The sequence below is a fragment of the Ranitomeya imitator genome, chromosome 1 (genome assembly GCF_032444005.1).
Source record: "Ranitomeya imitator isolate aRanImi1 chromosome 1, aRanImi1.pri, whole genome shotgun sequence".
Classification (NCBI taxonomy): Eukaryota; Metazoa; Chordata; class Amphibia; order Anura; family Dendrobatidae; genus Ranitomeya; species Ranitomeya imitator.
In genome coordinates, this window is record NC_091282.1 from 892694152 (window position 1) to 892720093 (window position 25942).

Here is a 25942-nt window from a genome sequence, read left to right on the forward strand (position 1 = left end):
GACGTGCATCAGTGTCCGCGTTCCACCATGTGAACCCTTCCGCTGGGACCAGTTTATTAGGTTGCTCACAGCGCTGCACTCCAGGGACGGGCGGCCTACCCATGTGGGGCAAAGTGTCTCCTGTACTAAAGAAATAAGCCAGGGGCAAATTCTGCCAGCACCAGCCCTTCTCTGCACATGCGCATTTATCACAGACTGTCACCAATCACCATGATATCATGCTGGACGCCACTTTTATGGCAGCACTATGGGCGTGTCTTAAATAGTGGGCGGGGTTCATGCCTCAGCTTGACAAACTCCCAAACCTCCATTGCTTAACATTCTTATATGTTATTTTTCTGCAGTGGGCAAGAAGCCCCTTGAGTCCGGAGACCACCTCACACGTGTCATGTCGATGCCTTGGTGTTTTCCACATTGTACAGAGCACATAGTATCTGGCCGTATCACTATTCCAGCCGCTGTATACCTCCGCATTCCTGGCCGGAGCGATCTCCGCCCATATTCATGTTTATACGAACAAGCCCCTCCCCCTCCCAGCGGCCTCACAGCAGCAGATGTATCCTTCCTCCACAGCCCGGTCCTTCTTTCCCTCCCCACCCCCTTAGGAAGTAAAGTAGTCCTCCCTTCCTCTTTCTCTCTTTTTTCCCCTCATTCTTCTGATTTTACACCCCATCCACTTCCTCTCCCCCCTTAAGAAGGAGGACAAGATAACGTCATCCGGAGAGGCAGTAATCATGAGCCCCCCCAGCTTCCAGAAGCCAGGAGGACACCCCCTCATATAAATACATGGAGGACATTATTTTATAAAGAAAAATATTGTTTTTTAATTTCATTTTTTAATGGACCGGATGATATCCAAATGCAACAGTGAAACCTACAGCTTTGCAGGGGAGGTGAGCTCTGACAACCACAATGGAGGTGTCAGTCTGTCATTTCCATTGTCATATATGGGATGTAACTGTATACTGTGTTCTCTTGGCACATGATTGGCACTGTATAGATTGTCATGATTGGCACTAGATTGACACTGTATAGATTGGCACATGATTGGCACTGTATAGGTTGGCACATGATTGGCACTGTATAGGTTGGCACATGATTGGCACTATATATTGGCACTTTATAGATTGGCACATGATTGGTGCTGTATAGATTGGCAGATGATTGGCACTGTATAGATTGGCACTGTATAGATTGTCATATGATTGGTACTGTATAGATTAGCACATGATTGGCACTATATAGACTGGCACATGATTGGCACTGTATAGATTGTTATATGATTGGCACTGTATAGAGTGTCACAAGATTGGCACTCTATAGATTGGCATATGATTGGCACTGTATAGATTGTCACATGATTGGCACTATATAGATTGGCACATGATTGGCACTGTATAGATTGGCATATATTTGGCACTGTATAGATTGGCATATGATTGGCACAGTATAGATTAGCACAATTGGAACTGTATAAATTGGCACATGATTGGCACTGTTTAAATTAGAATATGATTGGCATATGATTGGCACTGTATAGATTGGCCTTTGATTGGTATTTACTGATTTTATACATTATTCACATGTGTTATAGAATGGGTTGCAAGCTCCTGAGGTTAGTGGCATCCTGATGCCTGAGCTTATTTTATATTATCAGCAGGAGAGAATCCGTAACATCATCATAATGTCAGGCATTGCAGTGAAGGGTCAGTGACATCATCTTGATGTCAGGCAGTAATGAACCAGTGAAGGTTCAGTAATCCCATTCTGATGTCAGGCAGTGCAGGTCAGTGACCTCATAATTCCAGGCAGTGCAGTGAAGGATTAGTGACTTCAACCTAATGTCAGGCAGTGCAGTGGAGGATCGGTGACCTAATGTCAGGCAGTGCAGTGAAGGATCGGTGACCTAATGTCAGGCAGTGCAGTGAAGGATCGGTGACCTAATGTCAGGCAGTGCAGTGGAGGATCGGTGACCTAATGTCAGGCAGTGCAGTGGAGGATCGGTGACCTAATGTCAGGCAGTGCAGTGGAGGATCGGTGACCTAATGTCAGGCAGTGCAGTGAAGGATCGGTGACCTAATGTCAGGCAGTGCAGTGAAGGATTAGTGACTTCAACCTAATGTCAGGCAGTGCAGTGGAGGATCAATGACCTGATAATGTCAGGCAGTATAGGATCAGTGACTTCATCCTAATGCCAGGCAGTGCAGTGGAGGATCGGTGACCTAATAATGTCAGGCAGTGCAGTGGAGGATCAGTGACTTCATCCTAATGTCAGGCAGTGCAGTGGAGGATCGGTGACCTAATAATGTCAGGCAGTGCAGTGGAGGATCAGTGACTTCATCCTAATGTCAGGCAGTGCAGTGGAAGATCGGTGACCTAATGTCAGACAGTGCAGTGGAGGATCAGTGACCTAACGTCATGCAGTGCAGTGGAGGATGCGTGACCTAATGTCAGGCAGTGCAGTGGAGGATCAGTGACTTCATCCTAATGTAAGGCAGTGCAGTGGAGGATCGGTGACCTAATGTCATGCAGTGCAGTGGAGGATCAGTGACCTGATAATGTCAGGCAGTATAGGATCAATGACTTCATCCTAATGTCAGGCAGTGCAGTGAAGGATCGGTGACCTAATGTCAGGCAGTGCAGTGAAGGATTAGTGACTTCAACCTAATGTCAGGCAGTGCAGTGGAGGATCAGTGACCTGATAATGTCAGGCAGTATAGGATCAGTGACTTCATCCTAATGTCAGGCAGTGCAGTGAAGGATCGGTGACCTAATGTCAGGCAGTGCAGTGAAGGATTAGTGACTTCAACCTAATGTCAGGCAGTGCAGTGGAGGATCAATGACCTGATAATGTCAGGCAGTATAGGATCAGTGACTTCATCCTAATGCCAGGCAGTGCAGTGGAGGATCGGTGACCTAATAATGTCAGGCAGTGCAGTGGAGGATCAGTGACTTCATCCTAATGTCAGGCAGTGCAGTGGAGGATCGGTGACCTAATAATGTCAGGCAGTGCAGTGGAGGATCAGTGACTTCATCCTAATGTCAGGCAGTGCAGTGGAAGATCGGTGACCTAATGTCAGACAGTGCAGTGGAGGATCAGTGACCTAACGTCATGCAGTGCAGTGGAGGATGCGTGACCTAATGTCATGCAGTGCAGTGGAGGATCAGTGACTTCATCCTAATGTAAGGCAGTGCAGTGGAGGATCGGTGACCTAATGTCATGCAGTGCAGTGGAGGATCAGTGACCTGATAATGTCAGGCAGTATAGGATCAGTGACTTCATCCTAATGTCAGGCAGTGCAGTGAAGGATCGGTGACCTAATGTCAGGCAGTGCAGTGAAGGATTAGTGACTTCAACCTAATGTCAGGCAGTGCAGTGGAGGATCAATGACCTGATAATGTCAGGCAGTATAGGATCAGTGACTTCATCCTAATGCCAGGCAGTGCAGTGGAGGATCGGTGACCTAATAATGTCAGGCAGTGCAGTGGAGGATCAGTGACTTCATCCTAATGTCAGGCAGTGCAGTGGAGGATCGGACACCTAATAATGTCAGGCACTGCAGTGGAGGATCAGTGACTTCATCCTAATGTCAGGCAGTGCAGTGGAGGATCGGTGACCTAATAATGTCAGGCAGTGCAGTGGAGGATCAGTGACTTCATCCTAATGTCAGGCAGTGCAGTGGAGGATGCGTGACCTAATGTCAGGCAGTGCAGTGGAGGATCAGTGACTTCATCCTAATGTAAGGCAGTGCAGTGGAGGATCGGTGACCTAATGTCATGCAGTGCAGTGGAGGATCAGTGACCTGATAATGTCAGGCAGTATAGGATCAGTAACTTCATCCTAATGTCAGGCAGTGCAGTGGAGGATCGGTGACCTAATGTCAGGCAGTGCAGTGGAGGATCAGTGACCTAATGTCATGCAGTGCAGTGGAGGATCAGTGACCTGATAATGTCAGGCAGTATAGGATCAGTGACTTCATCCTAATGTCAGGCAGTGCAGTGGAGGATCGGTGACCTAATGTCAGGCAGTGCAGTGGAGGATCAGTGACCTAATGTCATGCAGTGCAGTGGAGGATCAGTGACCTAATGTCAGGCAGTGCAGTGGAGGATCAGTGACCTAATGTCAGGCAGTGCAGTGGAGGATCAGTGACCTAATGTCTGGCAGTGCAGTGGAGGATCAATGACCTGATAATGTCAGGCAGTATAAGGATCAGTGACTTCATCCTAATGCCAGGCAGCGCAGTGGAGGATCGGTGACCTAGTAATGTCAGGCAGTGCAGTGGAGGATCGGTGACCTAGCAATGTCAGGCAGTGCAGTGGAGGATCGGTGACCTAGTAATGTAAGGCAGTGCAGTGGAGGATCGGTGACCTAGTAATGTAAGGCAGTGCAGTAGAGGATTGGTGACCTAGTAATGTCAGGCAGTGCAGTGGAGGATCAATGACCTGATAATGTCAGGCAGTATAAGGATCAGTGACTTCATCCTAATGCCAGGCAGCGCAGTGGAGGATCGGTGACCTAGTAATGTCAGGCAGTGCAGTGGAGGATCGGTGACCTAGCAATGTCAGGCAGTGCAGTGGAGGATCGGTGACCTAGCAATGTCAGGCAGTGCAGTGGAGGATCGGTGACCTAGTAATGTAAGGCAGTGCAGTAGAGGATCGGTGACCTAGTAATGTCAGGCAATGCAGTGGAGGAACGGTGACGTAGTAATGTCAGGCAGTGCAGTGGAGGATCGGTGACCTAGTAATGTCAGGCAGTGCAGTGGAGGAACGGTGACCTAGTAATGTCAGGCAGTGCAGTGGAGGATCGGTGACTTAGTAATGTCAGGCTGTGCAGTGGAGGATCGGTGACCTAGTAATGTCAGGCAGTGCAGTGGAGGATCGGTGACCTAGTAATGTCAGGCAGTGCAGTGGAGGATCAGTGACCTAGTAATGTCAGGCAGTGCAGTGGAGGATCGGTGACCTAGTAATGTCAGGCAGTGCAGTGGAGGATCGGTGACCTAGTAATGTTAGGCAGTGCAGTGGAGGATCTGTGACCTAGTAATGTTAGGCAGTGCAGTGGAGGATCGGTGACCTAGTAATGTTAGGCAGTGCAGTGGAGGATCGGTGACCTAGTAATGTTAGGCAGTGCAGGTCAGTGACCTCATTCCAATGTTCTGCACTGTACTTTCTGTTTATCATTAGAATGGACCTTTGAGACATTGTTGCATCTATTTTTTGACACATTAGACATGGAGATTTTATTTCTTGTAGACGTTCATATGTAATTTTAAAGTATCCATCACAAAATACTTAATGCAGGCTGACCATGAAAATGAACTAGTTTATAGGAGTCACACAGTAACCACATTCTCCATAACTTCATGGTCATGTCCACCTTCCACCAGTTGCCCTGATATCTCGTGCTACATCTCTTCATTTGCATCTTTACAGGGAATCTGTCAGTAGATCGTCCATCCTAAGGCGTCTATATGGGCATGTTGGTCACAGGAAGTTGAATACAATGATACCTTGATATATGCGATCTGATGTTTTATTCCAGGGAAATGCAGATTTGCCTTATATGTAAATGAGCTGAGTGGTGTGACTAATCGAAGTTCCCTTCCCCCAGCATTATACTCGTCAGGCACTGTCTACATCTTTTATCGGCGTTGCTCGAGTCTTAGCTGGGCGATCTGGAAGTCACAACTCCATATAAGTCTATGAAAGCCAGAATGAAGCTAGAATGGCGCTCTCAGAGACTTACATTGAGAGCTTGTGACTGATATCTCGGACTTCTCATCAGTCAGAAGTTGCGATCACAAGATGGCGGGGCTGGACCAGTGCAGTGTCGGGAACAGCTGAAGACAGCGGCTGGTGAATATAACACTAGGGTCAGTGATCTAAGATTAGTTGCACTATGCACATGATTTAAATAAGTATGAGAAATGTATGTATCACAATACAGTAGAACTGAACTTTATCTCATAACAAACACATTAGCAGCTGCAGCTCTCACAGTGCTGCTATATTGCAACAGTATAAGGCTAGGTTCACATTGCGTTAGGGCAATCCGTTTAGCGCATACGCTTACGGACTGCGCTAACACAATGTCCCAAAAGGGATTGCGTTTGGCGATCCCACTAGCGCAGATGCCCGATCTGCGCTAGCGAGGAACGGGCAGCGTTCGAGGTCCGTCTGAAACTAACAGGACATCGCTAGCGCATGCCAAAAATGGCATACGTTAGCGATGCTTTAGTTACATTGCTGTCAATGGCAGCGCTAACGGACCCGTTACATTGCGTTAGTGGCGCTGTGTAACGGATTCCGTTAGCGTACTGCCACTAACGCAATGTGAACCTAGCCTTACAACACTGGCTGCCTGTGAGAGGTACCTGCAGATGTGTCAGGTATAATCACACACAGCTCTGCAGTGAGAGCAGAGAGCGGCCATTAGGTTACATGTCCACGGTCAGTAATTGCTGTGGGGTTGACGCTGAGTACTTATGCAGTGTCAAATCCACAGCGGCCAGCTGTGACAGCATAGGGATGGGATTTCTAGAAATCCCATGTCCACTGTGCATCCATAGTCGCCTGCGGATCACCCATGGACACTGACATGTGGCGCGTCTTTCCAGACTGCGGCATGTCAGTTTCTTTTGCGGAGACTGCTAGCCTCCGCAACAGAAATTACAGCAATAGAATGTATCGGCTGCAGTAAATCCGCACGGTTCAGTGATCAGAGGATTTACCTGTGTTTAATAGAAGGCAGCGCTTTGTACACAGGAAACATACGGTGCCTCCAAAGCGCTGCTAGTCTCGGAGTTTAGCCTTAGGCTCCTATGTTAAAATAAAAGTTTACTGTGCAGTTGATATATATATATTTTTTGCATGGAATGCCTATGTGTAGAATAGTGCACCCAACTGAACTAGTACATACAGCAAATAAAAAGATACACGGGCTTATACCAGCCTGACAAAAGAGAATAGGGTAAATCCTTTGGCTTGCATTGGGCGATTGTGGATCTATATTTTATGTATTTGCCTATAGTTTTTCTGGTGCATACAGCAAATAGACCCTTCAGACACAATGTAAACATATCCTAAGATGCAAAAGCCCACATGGTCTATGCCAGATATTTCCATAGGACTCTATTGGTGTAAATATCAAACTGCACAATGTTGTTGTGGATTGTAAGCCTACAGACCATTTGTGCCATAGTACGGTATGTCCATTCAGTTACAGCCATCAGAAACTCCCATTGGAGGTTAACACCATTTATTACAGCCTTGTATGGATGCAGTGTGAGCAATATATTCACCAGTATCTGTCTCCTGAGGATGCAGATATTGGTAAAATCAGTCTGCCGGGTGGGGGCCTCCAAATTGTATGGAGCACATGACACTTTCCAGCCCCTTTGCTGTCCCTGACTAGGAGTTGAATAGCAACTTCAGAAGGCCGCATTTTGCCCACGTGGGTGTCCCCTCTGTTAACACTGAGGCTCTGATTCATTAAGACTGGCGTTGTACAAGGGCATAGTGGGGTTAGAGATACCTGATACTTTAAGAATCACAAGCCATTTAATGAAGTCGGTGCATCTTACAAGTGGTGTGCTTCTCCCCAGAAGTCTAAGGGTATGTGCACACGTCAGGATTGCATCAGGATTTTTCATCAGGATTTGTAGCCAAAACCAGGAGTGGAACAATTAGAGGAAAAGTATAATAGAAACATATGCACCACTTCTGTATTTATCACCCACTCCTGGTTTTGGCTACAAATCCTGATGAAAAATCCTGACAAAATCCTGATGCAATCCTGACGTGTGCACATACCCTTACAGCAGGCCGGGACTGAAGTAACATTTCTGGAGTAAGGTATGACACAGCTCATCATGATTGAGACGGGTGGGCATTGTCATGCCATGTCCAATCTGTGTTCACCCTTCTTGGGCGAATATCAACTAATACCTTACATATATAGATATGTTTTTTGCACATTATATTTTTTTCGGGGTGCAGTTGAGCCGAAATGGTTCTGTAAACTGTGGCCTCTGTTCACACAGGATGCATTATAGTTAGCCTTGGGCAGCCCGCCATAGGCGTTCATTAATAGGCTGAGAACCAGATGCATTCCTTGTGTGAACATTGCCACACACAGTGTATTTTTTTGCATTGGTGTGCCACACGGCCAATCCCTGATTGAAGGCTGGCTGTCTCATTTGGTATTATTGCACCTGTGCAGTTGCCACTTTACTTAGGTCCGCTGCACCCTGTTAGTGCATTTGTATTGAGGCCCAGTTAGACAGGTAACCATCTCTGCTTGTTTTTTTGTTTTTTTCACTTTTATAGTTAGGAAAGGCCAGGCAAATTTCCCAGCTTTATAAAAACTCAGCCTCCTCTAATCTTGTGCCAAAAAACAGCAGCCATGGGCTCTTCTAAGCAGTTGCCTAACATGCTGAAAATGATGGAGGCCCACAAACGCAGGAGAAGGCTATAAGAAGACAGCAAAGTGTGTTCAAGTTGTCCTTTCCTTCGAAATGTAATTAAGAAATGGCAGTTAGTAGGAAACTTCAGTTCAGTGAGAGCTGCTCGTAGAATTGCGACATAGGCAAATTAGAACCCCGCTTGACTGCAAAAGACCTTCAGAAAGATTTAGCAGACTCTGGACTTGTGGTACATTGTTCTACTGTTCAGAGACTACCTTCATGGAAGAGTCATCAGAAGAGATCCTCTCCTGCGTCCTCACCATAAAATTCAGCATCCGAAGTATGCAAAAGAAACAAGCTTGATGCATTTTGAAACAGGTTCTGCAGATCGATGAGGTTAAAATATAACTTTTTGGCAACAATTATCAACAGTATGAGTGGAGAAGAAAGGGCACAGAATTTCAGGAAAATAACATCATGGAGGTGGTTCAATCATGCTATGGGGTTGTGTTGCAGCCAATGGCACGGGGAACATTTCACGGGTAGAGGGAATAATTAAGTCAATGAAATTTCAGCAAATTCTTGATGCAAACATAGCACCATCTGCAAAATAGCCTGGCCGTCCAGCCAAACTGAGCAATCGTTGGAAAAGAGCCTTGGTGAGAGAGGTAAAGAAGAACCCCAGGATCAATGTGGCTGAGCTCCAGAGATGCAGTAGGCAGATGGGCTAAACTTCCACAAAGTCAACTATCACTGCAGCCCTACACCAGTCAGGCGATTATGGCAGAGTGGCCTCTCCTCAGTGCAAGACATATGAAGGCCCGCATAGAGTTTGTTAAAAAACACATAAAGGACTCCTAGACTATGAGAAATAAGATTCTCTGGTTTGATGAGATGAAGATAGACCTTTTTGGTGATAATTCTAAGCAGTATGTGTGGAGAAAACCAGGCACTACTTATCACCTGCCGACTACAATCCTAACAGTGAAACATGGTGGTGGCAGCATCATGCTATTGGGGTGTTTTCAGCTGCAGGGACAGGACGACTGGTTGCAATTGAAGAAAACATGAATGTTGCCAAGTACAGAGATATCCTTGATGAAAACCTCTTCCATAGTGCTCTGGACCTCAGACTTGGCCGAAGGTTCACCTTCTAACAAGACACACAGCACAGCTAAAATAACAAAGTAGTGGCTTCAGAACAACACTGTGACCATTCTTGACTGGCCCAGCCAGAGCCCTGACCTAAACCCAATTAAGCATCTCTGGAGAGACCTGAAAATGGCTGTCCGCCAACGTTCACCATCCAATCTGTCGGAACTGGAGAGGATCTGCAAGGAAGAATGGTGGAGGATCCCCAAATCCAGGTGTAAAAAACTTGTTGCATCATTCCCAAGAAGACTCATAGCTGTACTAGCTCAAAATGGTGCTTCTACTCAATCCTGAGCAAAGGGTCTGAATACTTATGACCATGTCATATTTTAGTTTCTTTTAATACATTTTTTTCAGTCAAGATGGGGTGCAGAGTGTACATTAATAAGAAAAAAAGAACTTTTTTGAATTTCCAAATGGCTGCAATGAAACAAAGAGTGGAAAATTTAAAGGGGTCTGAATACTTTCATTACTCACTGTATATGTATAAACTGCCTAAAAAACTAAAGGGAACCCTTAAACAACATAATGTAACTCCAAAGCAATCACACTTCTGTGAAATCCAGTTATGAAGCAACAACGATTGTGAATTCATTTCTCCTGCTGTTGTGGAAATTGAACAGACAACAGGTGGAAATGAGAGGCAATTTGCAAGACAACCCCTATAAAGGAGTGGTTCTGCAGGTGGTGACCCCAGAACGTTTCTCTGGTTTTATCCTTTTTGGCTGTTGTTTTTATTTCACTTTTGCATTTTGTCATTGCTCTCACCCCTAGAGATACTGTACAGTAGTATGAGGTGACGTCTTCAACCCACAGAAGTTGCTGAGGTAGTGCAGCTCAACCAGGATGGCACATCAATGCGAGCTGTGGCAAGAAGGGTAGCAGTGTCTGTCAGGACAGTTTCCATAGCATGGAGCAGATACCAGGAGACAGGCTAGTACACCAGGAGACATCCAAGCCTTCTCCATACTTACTTCTTCCCATCATTCTGGTACAGATTCATCTTTGTCTCGTCTGTCCAAAGAATGTTTTTACAGAACTGAACCGTGCTTCTCTACAAAAATCACAGAGACTTGTCTGTTTTTACTGGCATCATGGATGAAAAGTTGAAATAATATTCTATGGGTCCGTGAATATCACGGAACACGGCTGTGGTGTCTGGAAACCAAACCTCCGGCTCTGACTCCAGTTCCTCAATTTCCCTGACATCCGACTACTACTCCGATCCACAACTTCAACTCCACCGCACTGGTTACTACTGAACATGTGCATAAAGTGCAGCACAGATTCATCTCAGCTAAAAGCCGAGATCCTTAGATCAGGAACCGAACAGACATTTATAGGACATTTTATAACCTTCCCAAATTATTATGAAAATATTTACAGCACATACTGCATTGTACTAATGTACCCAATTTATTAGATATTTTAAGAGTCTGTCCATTTTATACAGACTCTGACTTCGACTCCACCAAAATGGACACCAACTCCACTAGTCCACTACTCCGACTCCACAGCCCTGCCGCATACGGATTACATCAGTGTGCTGTCCGTGATTATCTTGGCAATATATATGAGAAGATTTATAATTTATTACTTTATTCATACATGAAAATCACTGATGGGGGAAAGCTAACACCCTGACCAAATACTGTTGACACTTGGACATTAAACCTTAATGACGCTTGTGCCATTTCACTTGCGTACAAGAACAAAAACGGAGTGCTGAATGAGGCCTTAGAGAGCGCTGATGGGAGTTGCCTCTGCACCAGAGACACAAACTCCGCCAAGTCGGTGAACGTTGCACTACACCAGTTTTTGTGAACGTTATGAGAACCATACTTTCTTTTTGTAGACAGCAACAGGAATTTGTAGGAAAAGTTTGCAAAAGTGGAAGTACACAAGCCACAATATGATTCATGTTTGTTTTGTTAGGTTAGTGCTTCCTTATAAGTAGAAGATACTAAACTTACTAAAGTGTAATACATATATGGTTGCATTAAACATTATATTCTAAGAAAACCTGAATATTCCCAGCAGCAGTGTTAGTAAGATGCCATGGATATTGACCCTTCCCAGACTAAAAATAGCAGCCCACAGACACCCCAGAAAAGACATATACAATTGTGGCTCTTCCCACTTTCTGTGGAGTGTTGACAAGTGGGGAAATAGTATTGGGGTTGATGTCAGCTGTTTTATATCAGCTGACACCAAGCCCAGGGGTTAGTAATGAGGAGGCTCAGACTCTCCCATAAGTAAACCCTCTAATGGATGCGCCTTTTCAAGGGGGTACTGCAGGCTGCTATTTTTAGGCTGGGAAGGACCAATATCTATGGCCCCCTTCCCAGTCTCAGAGTACCAGCTCTGGCTGTCTGCTTATCCGGTTATCAAAAATTAAGGGACACCACTCCGTGTTTTTAAAAAAAAAAAAACTATTTAAATAATTAAAAAAAAACAGTATTGGGACCCCTATATTTTTAGTAACCAGCCAAGATAAAGCTGAAGGCTGCAGGTGTCAGTTTTACCTTCACTGGTTATCAAGAATAGAGGGGAAAACCACATCATTTTTTTTTCATTTATTTACAGTATTTATCAGCTAAATACATGTACAGTAAAATACACACGCATTGCACTAATTATCTCACTGATATATTTCTTACTCTGGACAGAAGCCTCTGGTGAATACTCTGATCAGCGTCGCTTGCTCTCACTGCTATCAGCGAGACCAGACGTATGCTTATGAGAATAGTAACATAGTAACATAGTTAGTAAGGCCGAAAAAAGACATTTGTCCATCCAGTTCAGCCTATATTCCATCATAATAAATCCCCAGATCTACGTCCTTCTACAGAACCTAATTGTATGATACAATATTGTTCTGCTCCAGGAAGACATCCAGGCCTCTCTTGAACCCCTCGACTGAGTTCGCCATCACCACCTCCTCAGGCAAGCAATTCCAGATTCTCACTGCCCTAACAGTAAAGAATCCTCTTCTATGTTGGTGGAAAAACCTTCTCTCCTCCAGACGCAAAGAATGCCCCCTTGTGCCCGTCACCTTCCTTGGTATAAACAGATCCTCAGCGAGATATTTGTATTGTCCCCTTATATACTTATACATGGTTATTAGATCGCCCCTCAGTCGTCTTTTTTCTAGACTAAATAATCCTAATTTCGCTAATCTATCTGGGTATTGTAGTTCTCCCATCCCCTTTATTAATTTTGTTGCCCTCCTTTGTACTCTCTCTAGTTCCATTATATCCTTCCTGAGCACCGGTGCCCAAAACTGGACACAGTACTCCATGTGCGGTCTAACTAGGGATTTGTACAGAGGCAGTATAATGCTCTCATCATGTGTATCCAGACCTCTTTTAATGCACCCCATGATCCTGTTTGCCTTGGCAGCTGCTGCCTGGCACTGGCTGCTCCAGGTAAGTTTATCATTAACTAGGATCCCCAAGTCCTTCTCCCTGTCAGATTTACCCAGTGGTTTCCCATTCAGTGTGTAATGGTGACATTGATTCCTTCTTCCCATGTGTATAACCTTACATTTATCATTGTTAAACCTCATCTGCCACCTTTCAGCCCAAGTTTCCAACTTATCCAGATCCATCTGTAGCAGAATACTATCTTCTCTTGTATTAACTGCTTTACATAGTTTTGTATCATCTGCAAATATCGATATTTTACTGTGTAAACCTTCTACCAGATCATTAATGAATATGTTGAAGAGAACAGGTCCCAATACTGACCCCTGCGGTACCCCACTGGTCACAGCGACCCAGTTAGAGACTATACCATTTATAACCACCCTCTGCTTTCTATCACTAAGCCAGTTACTAACCCATTTACACACATTTTCCCCCAGACCAAGCATTCTCATTTTGTGTACCAACCTCTTGTGCGGCACGGTATCAAACGCTTTGGAAAAATCGAGATATACCACGTCCAATGACTCACCGTGGTCCAGCCTATAGCTTACCTCTTCATAAAAACTGATTAGATTGGTTTGACAGGAGCGATTTCTCATAAACCCATGCTGATATGGAGTTACACAGTTATTCTCATTGAGATAATCCAGAATAACATCCCTCAGAAACCCTTCAAATATTTTACCAACAATAGAGGTTAGACTTACTGGCCTATAATTTCCAGGTTCACTTTTAGAGCCCTTTTTGAATATTGGCACCACATTTGCTATGCGCCAATCCTGCGGAACAGACCCTGTCGCTATAGAGTCCCTAAAAATAAGAAATAATGGTTTATCTATTACATTACTTAGTTCTCTTAGTACTCGTGGGTGTATGCCATCCGGACCCGGAGATTTATCTATTTTAATCTTATTTAGCTGGTTTCGCACCTCTTCTTGGGTTAGATTGGTGACCCTTAATATAGGGTTTTCATTGTTTCTTGGGATTTCACCTAGCATTTCATTTTCCACCGTGAATACCGTGGAGAAGAAGGTGTTTAATATGTTAGCTTTTTCCTCGTCATCTACAACCATTCTTTCCTCACTATTTTTTAAGGGGCCTACATTTTCAGTTTTTATTCTTTTACTATTGATATAGTTGAAGAACAATTTGGGATTAGTTTTACTCTCCTTAGCAATGTGCTTCTCTGTTTCCTTTTTGGCAGCTTTAATTAGTTTTTTAGATAAAGTATTTTTCTCCCTATAGTTTTTTAGAGCTTCAATGGTGCCATCCTGCTTTAGTAGTGCAAATGCTTTCTTTTTACTGTTAATTGCCTGTCTTACTTCTTTGTTTAGCCACATTGGGTTTTTCCTATTTCTAGTCCTTTTATTCCCACAAGGTATAAACCGCTCACACTGCCTATTTAGGATGTTCTTAAACATTTCCCATTTATTATCTGTATTCTTATTTCTGAGGATATTGTCCCAGTCTACCAGATTAAGGGCATCTCTAAGCTGGTCAAACTTTGCCTTCCTAAAGTTCAGTGTTTTTGTGACTCCCTGACAAGTCCCCCTAGTGAAAGACAGGTGAAACTGTACAATATTGTGGTCGCTATTTCCTAGATGCCCGACCACCTGCAGATTTGTTATTCTGTCAGGTCTATTAGATAGTATTAGGTCTAAAAGTGCTGCTCCTCTGGTTGGATTCTGCACCAATTGTGAAAGATAATTTTTCTTGGTTATTAGCAGAAACCTGTTGCCTTTATGGGTTTCACAGGTTTCTGTTTCCCAGTTAATATCCGGGTAGTTAAAGTCCCCCATAACCAGGACCTCATTATGGGTTGCAGCTTCATCTATCTGCTTTAGAAGTAGACTTTCCATGGTTTCTGTTATATTTGGGGGTTTGTAACAGACCCCAATGAGAATTTTGCTACCATTTTTCCCTCCATGAATTTCGACCCATATGGACTCGACATCCTCATTTCCTTCGCTAATATCCTCCCTTAAAGTGGACTTTAGACAAGACTTTACATAGAGACAAACCCCTCCTCCTCTCCGATTTTTACGATCCTTTCTAAACAGACTGTAACCCTGTAAGTTAACTGCCCAGTCATAGCTTTCATCTAACCATGTCTCGGTTATTCCCACTATGTCAAAGTTACCTGTAGATATTTCTGCTTCTAGTTCTTCCATCTTGTTTGTCAGGCTTCTGGCGTTTGCGAGCATGCAGTTTAGAGGATTTTGTTTTGTTCCTCAGCAGACACCTGACCGGTAAGCTTTTCACAGCTAGTCACAGCTGCTGGCTCACACACTGTCATTTGTGTGATAGCATGGGATCTGCAGCTCTGTGACCAATGGTAATATGTAAGGTTACCTCCGATCAGAGTCGGTGTTTCTCACGCTGTCACACAGGCGACAGCTTGGGAAACACCGGATGTTTGAATGGGGTCCGGGTTCCAGTTCAGTTACCGTTCAGGTACCTGAACTAAACTTTTTTTAAAGTTTGTCCAAACCCAATGGACCCGTACATCTACGGGTCTGCTCATCACTACTCAATACCAATTACGTGTAGTTTCTTAACATTTTTAAAGTGTTCCGATACTCATGATCAGATCTAGGATAGGCTATTAAAATCAGATTTATAGGTGTCCAACCTCCATGCTTTTTATTACATTTTTGGTACATATTTGTTGCGACATTCTGGCTGATCACGTGGGATCTCAGAAATTGGAATCTCACAGTGATGCACTAGAAAGGTGATAAATACTTGTGACCAGAATACCCCTGGAAAGGTAATAAATACTTTTGGAAATACTAACCCTTTAGGAGCTATGCTGGTGTTTAAGAATACAGTTATCTTGAACATCTGAACTGGTAGTAAAATTCCTCATAATCATGAATCATAAGTAGAATATGCATATAAATCCTCTAACCCAAGAAGTCCAAGACTTCTCCCGAATATCCCCCATCCTCTGGAACTCTCTGCCCCAACACGTCCGACTATCAACCACAGTCGGATCTTTCAGACGGAACCTGAAAACTCATCTCTTCAGGAAAGCCTACAGCCTGCACTGACACCGCTGCTGCCTCATCACCAACGAAGCTACCGCCTCACCAACACCGGAGCTACCGCCTCACCAACACCGGAGCTACCGCCTCACCAACACCGGAGCTCCTGCAACCCTCAACCTACTGTCTCCTTCCCCATAATCCTGTAGAATGTAAGCCCGCAAGGGCAGGGTCCTCGCCCCTCTGTATCAGTCCGTCATTGTTAGTTTGTTTACTGTATGTGATATTTGTAACTTGTATGTAACCCCTTCTCATGTACAGCACCATGGAATCAATGGTGCTATATAAATAAATAAATAATAATAATAATAACCCTCCCCTCCCGAAAGAAGCTATCTGGAACATATGCCTAGCCAAGGTTTGTTAAAGAGTCAGAACTTGACTTATAGGCCGGGGACACACACAACGTATAAAAAAACCGTCCGTTTTTGACGGACGAGAATCGCACAAATTTTTACAAAACAGTGATCCGAGTGCAGTGCGAGGATGCGATTTTCTCGCATCAAATGAGCCGTTTGACATCCGTGTGACATCCGTATGGCATCCGTATGGCGAGAATTTCTCGCAGGCTTGCAAAATGGACATATAACGGTTTTTCCACCTGAAAAAATTTAAATCATCACCAAGAACATTATTTAATGGCCCAAAACACAGGTGCCACCCACCAATCTATGCAGTAGAGTCCCTGCTTGTGTTGATGCACTTCGGATTGATGAGCAACATGTCTGATCGACTGACTTTCAACACCACAGAGCGTGTGCTTTTCAACTGGGTACTTTCCCAACGTTTTGGGCAGCCATACCCAGTTATTGTAGATCCGAGGAGGCGGAGACGGATGTGGGTACATCCACTTATCAAACAACGTATCAATAAAGGCCATTTCAGCCGTCTGTATGCTGCTCTGAGGACTAATCCGGACAAGTTCTTCAACTATTGTCGGATGAGGATTCAAACCTTTGACATTTTGTTGGAGATTTTGCGTCCAGGGATCACGAAGAAGGACACCAGGATGCGCAAATCTATTTCAGCTGAGGAGCGCCTTATCCTTACCTTGCGGTATGCCTTAATACTAATTGACCCAATATGTTACTCTTTTTTTTGTCGATACCCCTTATTCAAATTATATACTTAAATGGTTAAGTAACTTCAACATAATTTTTCCTTATTTTCTTAATGTAATTTTTTGAAAAGATCAAAGCCATAGCATCTCATTTTTTTTTAATTAAAAAAAAGTGTTTGATTGCCCCATATCACCCTGTATTGTGTTAATTTTATCTTTGATAAAAATATTATTTTGTCTTTTAGCTTCCTTGCCACTGGCCTATCATATGCGGCCCTGCATTTAGAGTTTTTATTGGGCAAATCTACAATTTCTGGGATTGTGCGGGATACATGCACGGAAATCTGGAGAAGACTCCATCAAGAGGTGATGCCTGAACCAAAAATTGCAGACTGGTTACGTATTGCTCAAGGATTTCAGGACACATGCCAGTTTCCGCACTGTATTGGGGCTCTTGACGGAAAGCACATCCGTGTGCGTAAGCCGCCAGGTTCAGGGACCCAATTCTATAATTATAAACAGTTTTTCTCTGTAGTACTGTTGGCCCTAGTCGACAGCAACTACAGGTTTATAATTGTAGATATTGGGGCCTATGGGAGAACTGGAGACTCTAGAGTCTTCAGTTCTTCCATTATGGGTCGGCGGCTGCGCAACAATGAATTGGATCTCCCACCCCCAAGTCACATACCAGGTGCTAATTTGGATGCGGTGCCTTACATGATGGTAGCAGATGAGGCCTTTCAATTATCAAGGAACGTCATGAGACCCTATCCACGGAGAGGCCTGGACTACCGGCGCAGAATCTTTAATTTGCGTCTTTCCCGTGCCCGCCGTCTGGTCGAGTGTTCATTCGGCATTCTCAGTGCAAAATGGCGGGTCCTTCAGTCTGCAATCAAACTGAGTGAAGGCAATGTAAATGGTGTGATTAAAGCATGTGTTGTTCTTCACAACTTTACAAGAGACCATGATTGCCCATCATCTGCTGCAGATGACATTGATTATGCAAATACTGTCTTGACAACTACACGTGTTCGTCCTTCACGTCGTCAGCCCTCTGGCCTAAAAGTTCGTGATGTTTTAACCAATTTTTTTGTGTCACCAGAGGGATCTACGGTTTGGCAAGACAATGCTGTTTTGCCTTAATTTTTGTTTAGATTCTAAGTTAATAATTCACATAATTTCCTTCAGAAATTGGTGTAATATGTATCTGATGATGAAAAGATGTAAGTGTGTAAAGTTGACAAATCATGTATGTAGCTGGAACAAGACATAAGACTCTGTTTTCCGAACAAATTTTTACTGCTCTGCGCATATATATATGTATTCCCAAAACATATTTCAATTTTCATATGTAATTTAAACAAAACAAACACAGCTTTACATGCCATGGTCACAAAAAACTAAGGCCAACAAAAGGCCAAAATGACAGGCAAAATCTAACATACAAAACATTACAGGTTATGGTAGGTTGGGGATGGTGATGGCGGGTGTCCAGCATGTGCGGAACTTGGCCTGGGTGGTTGACCAACCACTCTGTCTACCTGTGTTATTGCAGATAGAAATTGCGGGTGTTGCTGCAAGCTGCGATCATGTGTATGACCTAACACTTGATGTGGAGGGTAGAAGGGCATCAAGTCCTGGCTACTGGCTTGACCCATTTGTTCCGAACCCCCAATATGGCCATGTCGAGCAGACACATGTTGGGACCAGCCTCCAAACATGTGTCTGTTCAAGTGGTCAGATTGGGGATGTGCTGCAAAATCATAAATACCCCTGTTTTGGCCTTGTTGTGTGGTTTGTGCAGGCTGTTGTTGTGGAGCTATAGGTTGCGGGGGTGGTGCTGGCACAGTTTGTGATTGGTCCTGTGGAAGGTCTTGCACCGCCAGAAGGTTGGTAGATGACATTTGCCACCGTTCAAGATAATTAAAGATATTAGTCGGGTTGTTTGGGGGTGTTGCCGCATCTAGCAAAATTTGGATGCAACCTCTGGTCCGCAGCCTGAGCGAGCGGGGAATGGGACGTAAATAGCGGGCAAGACTGCGGAAGTAAGCTTCCTCCCCATCATCATTGGCAGCTCGGGACAAATAGTCCAACACCCTGGTATCAACTTGCCTCCTGGTGCCACTGTTCAAAGCCACCCTTCTGCGACGACCACGGTTTGGTCTGGTAGTAGGCTGTGGTGATGTATCCAGAGCCAATGTTGGACTGCTGCTCTGGCCTCCTTCATCAACCTCAGGATTTGCCTCCTGTGGAGCGGTAGACACTGCTGCTGGTTGTGGTGGTGGGGGAGGGTGGTTGCTGCCTGTTGCTTGCCCAGATGGTCCAGCCAATTCTGCATCTTCAGCAACAGGGTCAATCACCAACTCAGAGTCAGATCCAGTCTCTCTTTCAGTCAGATTTGACTCTGTTCTGTATTTCACAAAACATTATTTATATTAAAAAATACATACATATTCACATCATAAAATGTGTTAAATATTTGTAGACATGCATGCACTTACGGTCGTAGCTCCATCACCGGGGCAAGAAAATTTAGACGGTCATAATAAAGGTATTTCCTTTTTTTGGGGGCTGCATCACCACTCCGACCAGAAAGTTGGCGGCAACTCCGCCAGCGTCTATTTACATCATTGACTGCAAATATACAAAACATTTGAGATAAATATCACACACAAACAGTTACAGGCTTTGCCAAAACACATGGGCCCAGGAGGCTAGGGGGACATAAAATTCCTTTGGCCCTATATTAACGGACTATAGCTAAATTAATGTAAAGCCATATTTGTGTCTCTTGGGAATGTTTTGGCATCTTCAAACAAGAGCATGGATGATTTACTAACATCGTAAGCAAAACACATATGATGCTTTCAGGCTTACATGAAAAAAAAAAAAAAAAATTTGAAGAATGGTACTTACATATTTCTTGCTGAACCTCTTGAGGTCGCTCATCAAAATCGGGGAACATGTGGCGACATATTGCCCTCCATGCTGCGTCTTTACGTGCACGGTCTGCATAATGTGCGTCGCGTTGGTCCCATAATTCGGGCCTATCATGGACCAGAGCAATGAGCATCTCCACATTAATATGCCTGGCCATGCTGCTACACAGTACACTCCGTGGAGGCGTGCTTCCTGGTTTGCAATCCAGCGTGGGCCAGAAATTAGCATGCCAAAGCTTCCTGATAATGGATGATTCAATTTCCTGTCACCTGGAGAAGTCTTCCGTATTTCTCGCAATGCACACGCATGGTCCGTATGTAATCCGATGTTTTCTCGCACCCATAGACTTTCATTGGCGAGTCTCGCCCGAGATACGCTGACAATCGCAGCATGCTGCGATTTCACTCGGATCCTGAATACGGCCGAGAAAATATCGGATGATGGAAGCTGCCCCATAGATTAACATTGGGGCGAGTGCTATGCGATTTTTTATCGCATTGCACTCGTCCGTATTACGGTCTAGTGTGACCCCGGCCATAGTGTGACAATTTCTCATAAGTGGTACTTGAGAGACTGTTTATTTTGCTGTGTGAGAGGGCTAATTCTCTAAAGGGTAATGTTTCCCTTCTGGGGACAGTGACATGCCTAACCTGGCATGTCAGAGTGAGGAGACTTTTACGCCATGCATGCTCCTCTGGATAACTAAATATGCAAATTCCCTCTTCAGAGAGGAAGAGGACTAGAACTCTAGGGCCACCTATTGAAAGTAGCTATTCTAAAAATCAATATTGACTCTTTTAGAGGGAATCTGTCACCCCCAAAATCGAGGGTGAGCTAAGCCCACCGGCATCAGGGGCTTATCTACAGAATTCTGGAATGCTGTAGATAAGCCCCCGATGTATCCTAAAAAATGAGAAAAAGCGGTTATATTATACTCACCTGGGCGGGCGGTCCGATTCGATAGGCGTCGCGATCCGGTCCAGGACCTCCCATCTTCATTTGATGGCGTCCTCTTCTGGTCAACACGCTGCGGCGCCGGCGCAGGTGTATCTTGTCTGCCCTGTTGAAGGCAGAGCAAAATACTGCAGTGTGCAGGCGCTGGGAAAGGTCAGAGAGGCCCAGCGCCTGCGCACTGCAGTACTTTGCTCTGCCCTCAACAGGGCAGACAAGATACGCCTGCGCCGCAGCATGAAGACAAGAAGAGGACGTCATCTGATGAAGATAGGAGGCCCCGGAACGGACCGCGACGCCCATCGGACCGGATCAGGACCACCCCTGGGTGAGTATAATCTAACCTCTTTTTCTCATCTTTCAGGTTACATCGGGGGCTTATCTACAGCATTACAGAATGCTGTAGATAAGCCCTTAATGCTGGTGGGCTTAGCTCACCCTCGATTTTGGGGGTGACGGGTTCCCTTTAACGATATTGTGAGGGGCAATAACCAGAAACACTGTGTCATCAAACTGATTCTGGTTTGGCTTTTATTCTAAGTAGTGATGAGCGAACATGCTCGTGTAAAAGCATGCTTGGATGCTAACCGATGGACTGCGGCGTGCTCGAATAATGTGTTTGAGCCCCCATGGCTGCATATCTCGCGGCTATTCGATAGCCGGAAAACATGCTGGGATTGCCCCGTTGATATTGGTAATAGCAATCCGAAAAGTCAATAAGTGTCACACGAGTTCTAGTCCTCGCCCTCTCTGAATAGGCAATATACATAGTTTCTCCCATGCAGCATTGCCTGTACAGGCCCCCATACATATTAGACTTACGGACAGATGTTAGCATCATCTCTTCGATAACATAGAAGCCTGTGCAGAGTGGGCACTGCTGTGTATGGGAGAGTCCGGTGAGATTCGGCCAAATCATTGCTCGGCTGATGTGTATGGGGGGCTTTACACTCCATCCTGAGCTGGTCTCCCTAAGGTGAACAAGTACTTTCCCCACCAGAGATGCATCTTAATATGTTAAACAAGTTAACGCTGGGGCTACATGGTAATATTGGCCGTGACACAAGCCAAAAATTGCTCTATGCCGCTGCTATATCGGAGATACTGTGACCACAACACGAAAGTTGCAGAAAACCCGACTGGTTTTGCACAATACAGCTTGTGATCTGATGATGACGTATCGGTGAGACGCCATTGCTGACAACATACAATGACTTGCACGATGGAACCAGATAAACACAGTTGCTGGAGGTCATGGGTATTGTTATTAGTCGCGTTAAGGTAAAAATAGTAGCTAAAATTTGTACTATAAAATTGTATGGGATCTGATCTTGAGGGATGGCCTTTCCCTTTAAACTTGTGCCTCACATCATGTTATTGTGATATTTATCTTAGTAACATTGTAGTCACATAAGGTTAGGCGATATCAGAAATGATCAGATGGCAATCGTTATTTTTTAGTTGTGTGTACACTGTTCAACATGTCCTATGTCTCCTCTTTTGTAGGTAGCTGTATCCGGTTGGGTGGCAGGCATATCCAAGGGGTGCCATGAGGTACGTTGGGCCCCTGGAGAGCCAGAGACTGTCCTTTCTATTAGAAAGGGCAGTCTCTAGAGAAGCCCAGATGTGGAAGGTGTACGTGCGTAAGACGCCAGCCAATCAGGTATGGATTTCAGGTTTCTTAAACTTTACTAATATAATCATTTATGTATGTAATGGTTAAAGGGAATCTGTCAGCATGCTTTTATTATGTAATCTGGCAGGGTAGGGACAAAGGCTCTGATTCCAGCTGTATCACTTAGTTTACTGGGTGCAGCAGTTATGATAGTCACAGTTTTCTCTGCTGCAGATCTAGCAGAGCTCAGTTGTTGATCTGTGTATAACCTCACTCACACCACAGCTTTCTGTGTACATTAGCAGCTCTATGTCACACTACAGTGCTGGGGGTGTGGTCGGACTAGGATGCACTGGGACAATTGTCCTGTAGCGATAATCTCCTGCTTGTAAAACATGAATTGTATTGAATTAGCAAATCACAGCCTAGTAAGTGACACATTGCTGGAATTAGCATCTCTGCTCTTATATCATGGCACTCTCAGATTACATAGTAAAAAACTGTTGACATATTCCCTTTAATTGTTGATTAAAAAGGACCTGCCTCTTGACAGGTCTGCTTTAGCAAATACTTCTACCGTCCAATAAAACAACAATTCTGGGATATCTTCTGCCATTGCTATTTGATTTTTCTGCTGATCCTCTGCCACAGCTATTAGAAGTTTCTGATTACGGTAAATTGACAACTGGGTGTAACCATTTCTCTTGTGTGTCTCCAGCACTGATTATAATTGCAATTACACTCCTCCAACTAGTTGTCAATTTATTTGTAAATTTCTAAGAGGAATCAAAAAGGAATTGTACTAATCACATTGCTTTTCTTATATCTATAATGCTGTGCAAACGCTTTAGGCAGGTGTGGAAAAAAATACTGCCAAATAAGGATTCTTTCCAAACTGGAAGCATTGCTAGTTTAGTTTTATTAATTAACAAAATGCAAAATTATGATCAAAGGCACCATTAAAACCGCATCAATTCTTCTGGGTACATTTGCACTTACCGTATACACTCGAGTATAAGCCGACCCGAGTATAAGCCGACCCCCCTAATTTTGCCACAAAAAACTGGGAAAACTTATTGACTCGAGTATAAGCCTAGGGTGGAAAATGCAGCAGCTACCGGTGAATTTCAAAAATAAAAATAGATGCTCCATACCGTTCTTTATTGCCCCATAGATGCTCCATATACAACTGTGCTATATATAATGCTCTATACCGTTCATTATGGCCCCATAGATGCTCCATAGAAAGCTGTGCCACATATAATGCTCTGCACCGTTCATTATGGCCCAATAGATGCTCCTTATAAAGCTGTGCCATATATATATATTGCTCTGCACCGTTGATTATGGCCCCATAGATGCTGCTTATAAAGCTGTGCCCCATATACGGTATATTGCTCTGCACCGTTCATTATTTCCCCATAGATGCTCCTTATAATGTTGTGCCATATATAATGCTCTGCACCGTTCTTTATGGCCCCATAGATGCTCCTTATAAAGCTGTGCCATATATGCTCTGCACCGTTCATTATGGCCTCATAGATGCTCCTTATATAATGCTGTGCCATATATAATGCTGCTGGTGCTGCCATAAAAAAAAAAAAAATCACATACTCACCTCTCTTCGCTCAGGACGCCGGCGCTTTCAATATTTACCTGCTCCTCGTGCGGCTCCGTCTCCAGCACTGACGCTCAGCAGAGGGCGCGCACTGACTACGTCACCGCGCCCTCTAACCTGAGCGTCACTGCCAGGAGACGCTGCAGACGGAGCCGCACCGGAGCGAGGAGCAGGTAAATATCGCGCAGCACTGCGCTCCCCTTACCTGCTCCTGGCGCGGTCCCTGCAGTCCCTGGCTTCCCCGGCGCTGCAGCTTCTTCCTGTAATTGAGCGGTCACAGTTACCGATCATTTACAGCAATGAATATGCGGCTCCTCCCCTATGGGAGGTGGAGCCGCCTATTCATTTCTGTAATGATCGGTGCCATGTGACCACTCAGTACAGGAAGAATCTGCAGCGCCGGGGAAGCCAGGGACTGCAGGGACCGCGCCAGGAGCAGGTAAGCATGATTACACAGCCCCCGCTCTCCCTCACCTGCCGACCTCCCGGTATATGACTCGAGTATAAGCCGAGAGGGGGACTTTCAGCCCAAAATAGTGGGCTGAAAATCTCGGCTTATACTCGAGTATATACGGTAGTTCTTGAAAGACCTCGTCTGGGAGGTTCTTCCAAACATCTTGGAGAGCTAACCACAGATCTATTGAGATTTGATACGGTTGTGAAGCCAAAGGCAGCCACAGCAAATATTTATTTGATTTAGATTTCTCTTTTGTTCATTCATTTTGTTAAATGATACAAATAAACTGTTGACATTTCTATTTTGGAAAGCATTCTTTTTTTGCAGCATTTTATCCGCAACTTTAACTTTTGCACAGTACTGTAAAAATGTTCCCAAAAATTACCATATATACTCGAGTTTAAGCCGACCTGAGTATAAGCCGACCCCTCCTAATTTTGCCACAAAAAACTGGGAAAACTCAATGACTCGAGTATAAGCCTAGGGTGGAAAATGCAGCAGCTACCGGTAAATGTCAAAAATACAAACAGGTACCAATAAAAGTAAAATTAATTGAGACATCAGTAGGTTAAGTGTTTTTGAATATCCATATTGAATCAGGAGCCCCATATAATGCTCCATACAGTTTATGATGGGCTCCATAAGAGGCTCCATATTAAAATATGTCCCATATAATGCTGCACAAATGCGGATTATGGCCCCACAAGATGCTCCATAAAGATATTTGCCCCATATAATGCTGCACAAATGCTGATTATGGCCCCATAAGATGCTCCATAAAGATATTCGCCCCATATAATGCTGCACAAATGCTGATTATGGCCCCATAAGATGCTCTATAAAGATAATTGCCCCATGTAATGCTCCACAAACGTTGCTTATGGCCCCATAAGATGCTCCATACAGTCATTTGCCCAATATGCTGATGCTGCGATATAAAAAAAAAAATCACATACTCCCCTCTCAGGCCCCTGGAGCTTGCTATATTCACCTGCTCCTCGTTCCACCGCCGCCGGGCCCACTGTCTCTTCCATCCTCTGCACTGACGATCAGGCAGAGGGCGCACACTAATCGAGTCACCGCGCCTTCTAATCTGAGCGTCAGTGTAGAGGACGGGAAAGACGCGGCGACGGTGGAACGAGGAGCAGGTGAATATCGCACTGCGTTATACTCACAATCTCCTGGTGCGGTCCCAGTTTCCCCTGGCGCCGCAGCTTCCTGCTGTAGTGAGCGGTCACATGATACAGCTCATTACAGTAATGAATATGCGGC

At 44.6% G+C, this 25942-nt stretch overlaps 1 protein-coding gene across 2 annotated transcripts in view; it reads left to right on the forward strand.

Moving 5' to 3' along the window:
- The first annotated feature begins 544 nt into the window (after positions 1–544).
- The window catches only part of CCNI (cyclin I), a 70311-nt gene continuing 44913 nt past the window's right edge, over positions 545–25942 (forward strand). Inside the window, exons 1-2 of one of the 2 annotated variants that reach the window (XM_069743218.1) lie at positions 545–893; positions 22487–22643. In XM_069743218.1, coding sequence (XP_069599319.1) covers positions 22530–22643 — 114 coding nt within the window. In that variant the 5' untranslated portion in view covers positions 545–893; positions 22487–22529. The remainder of the gene's footprint in view (positions 894–22486; positions 22644–25942) is intronic. The other variant, XM_069743219.1, reaches the window with a different exon arrangement.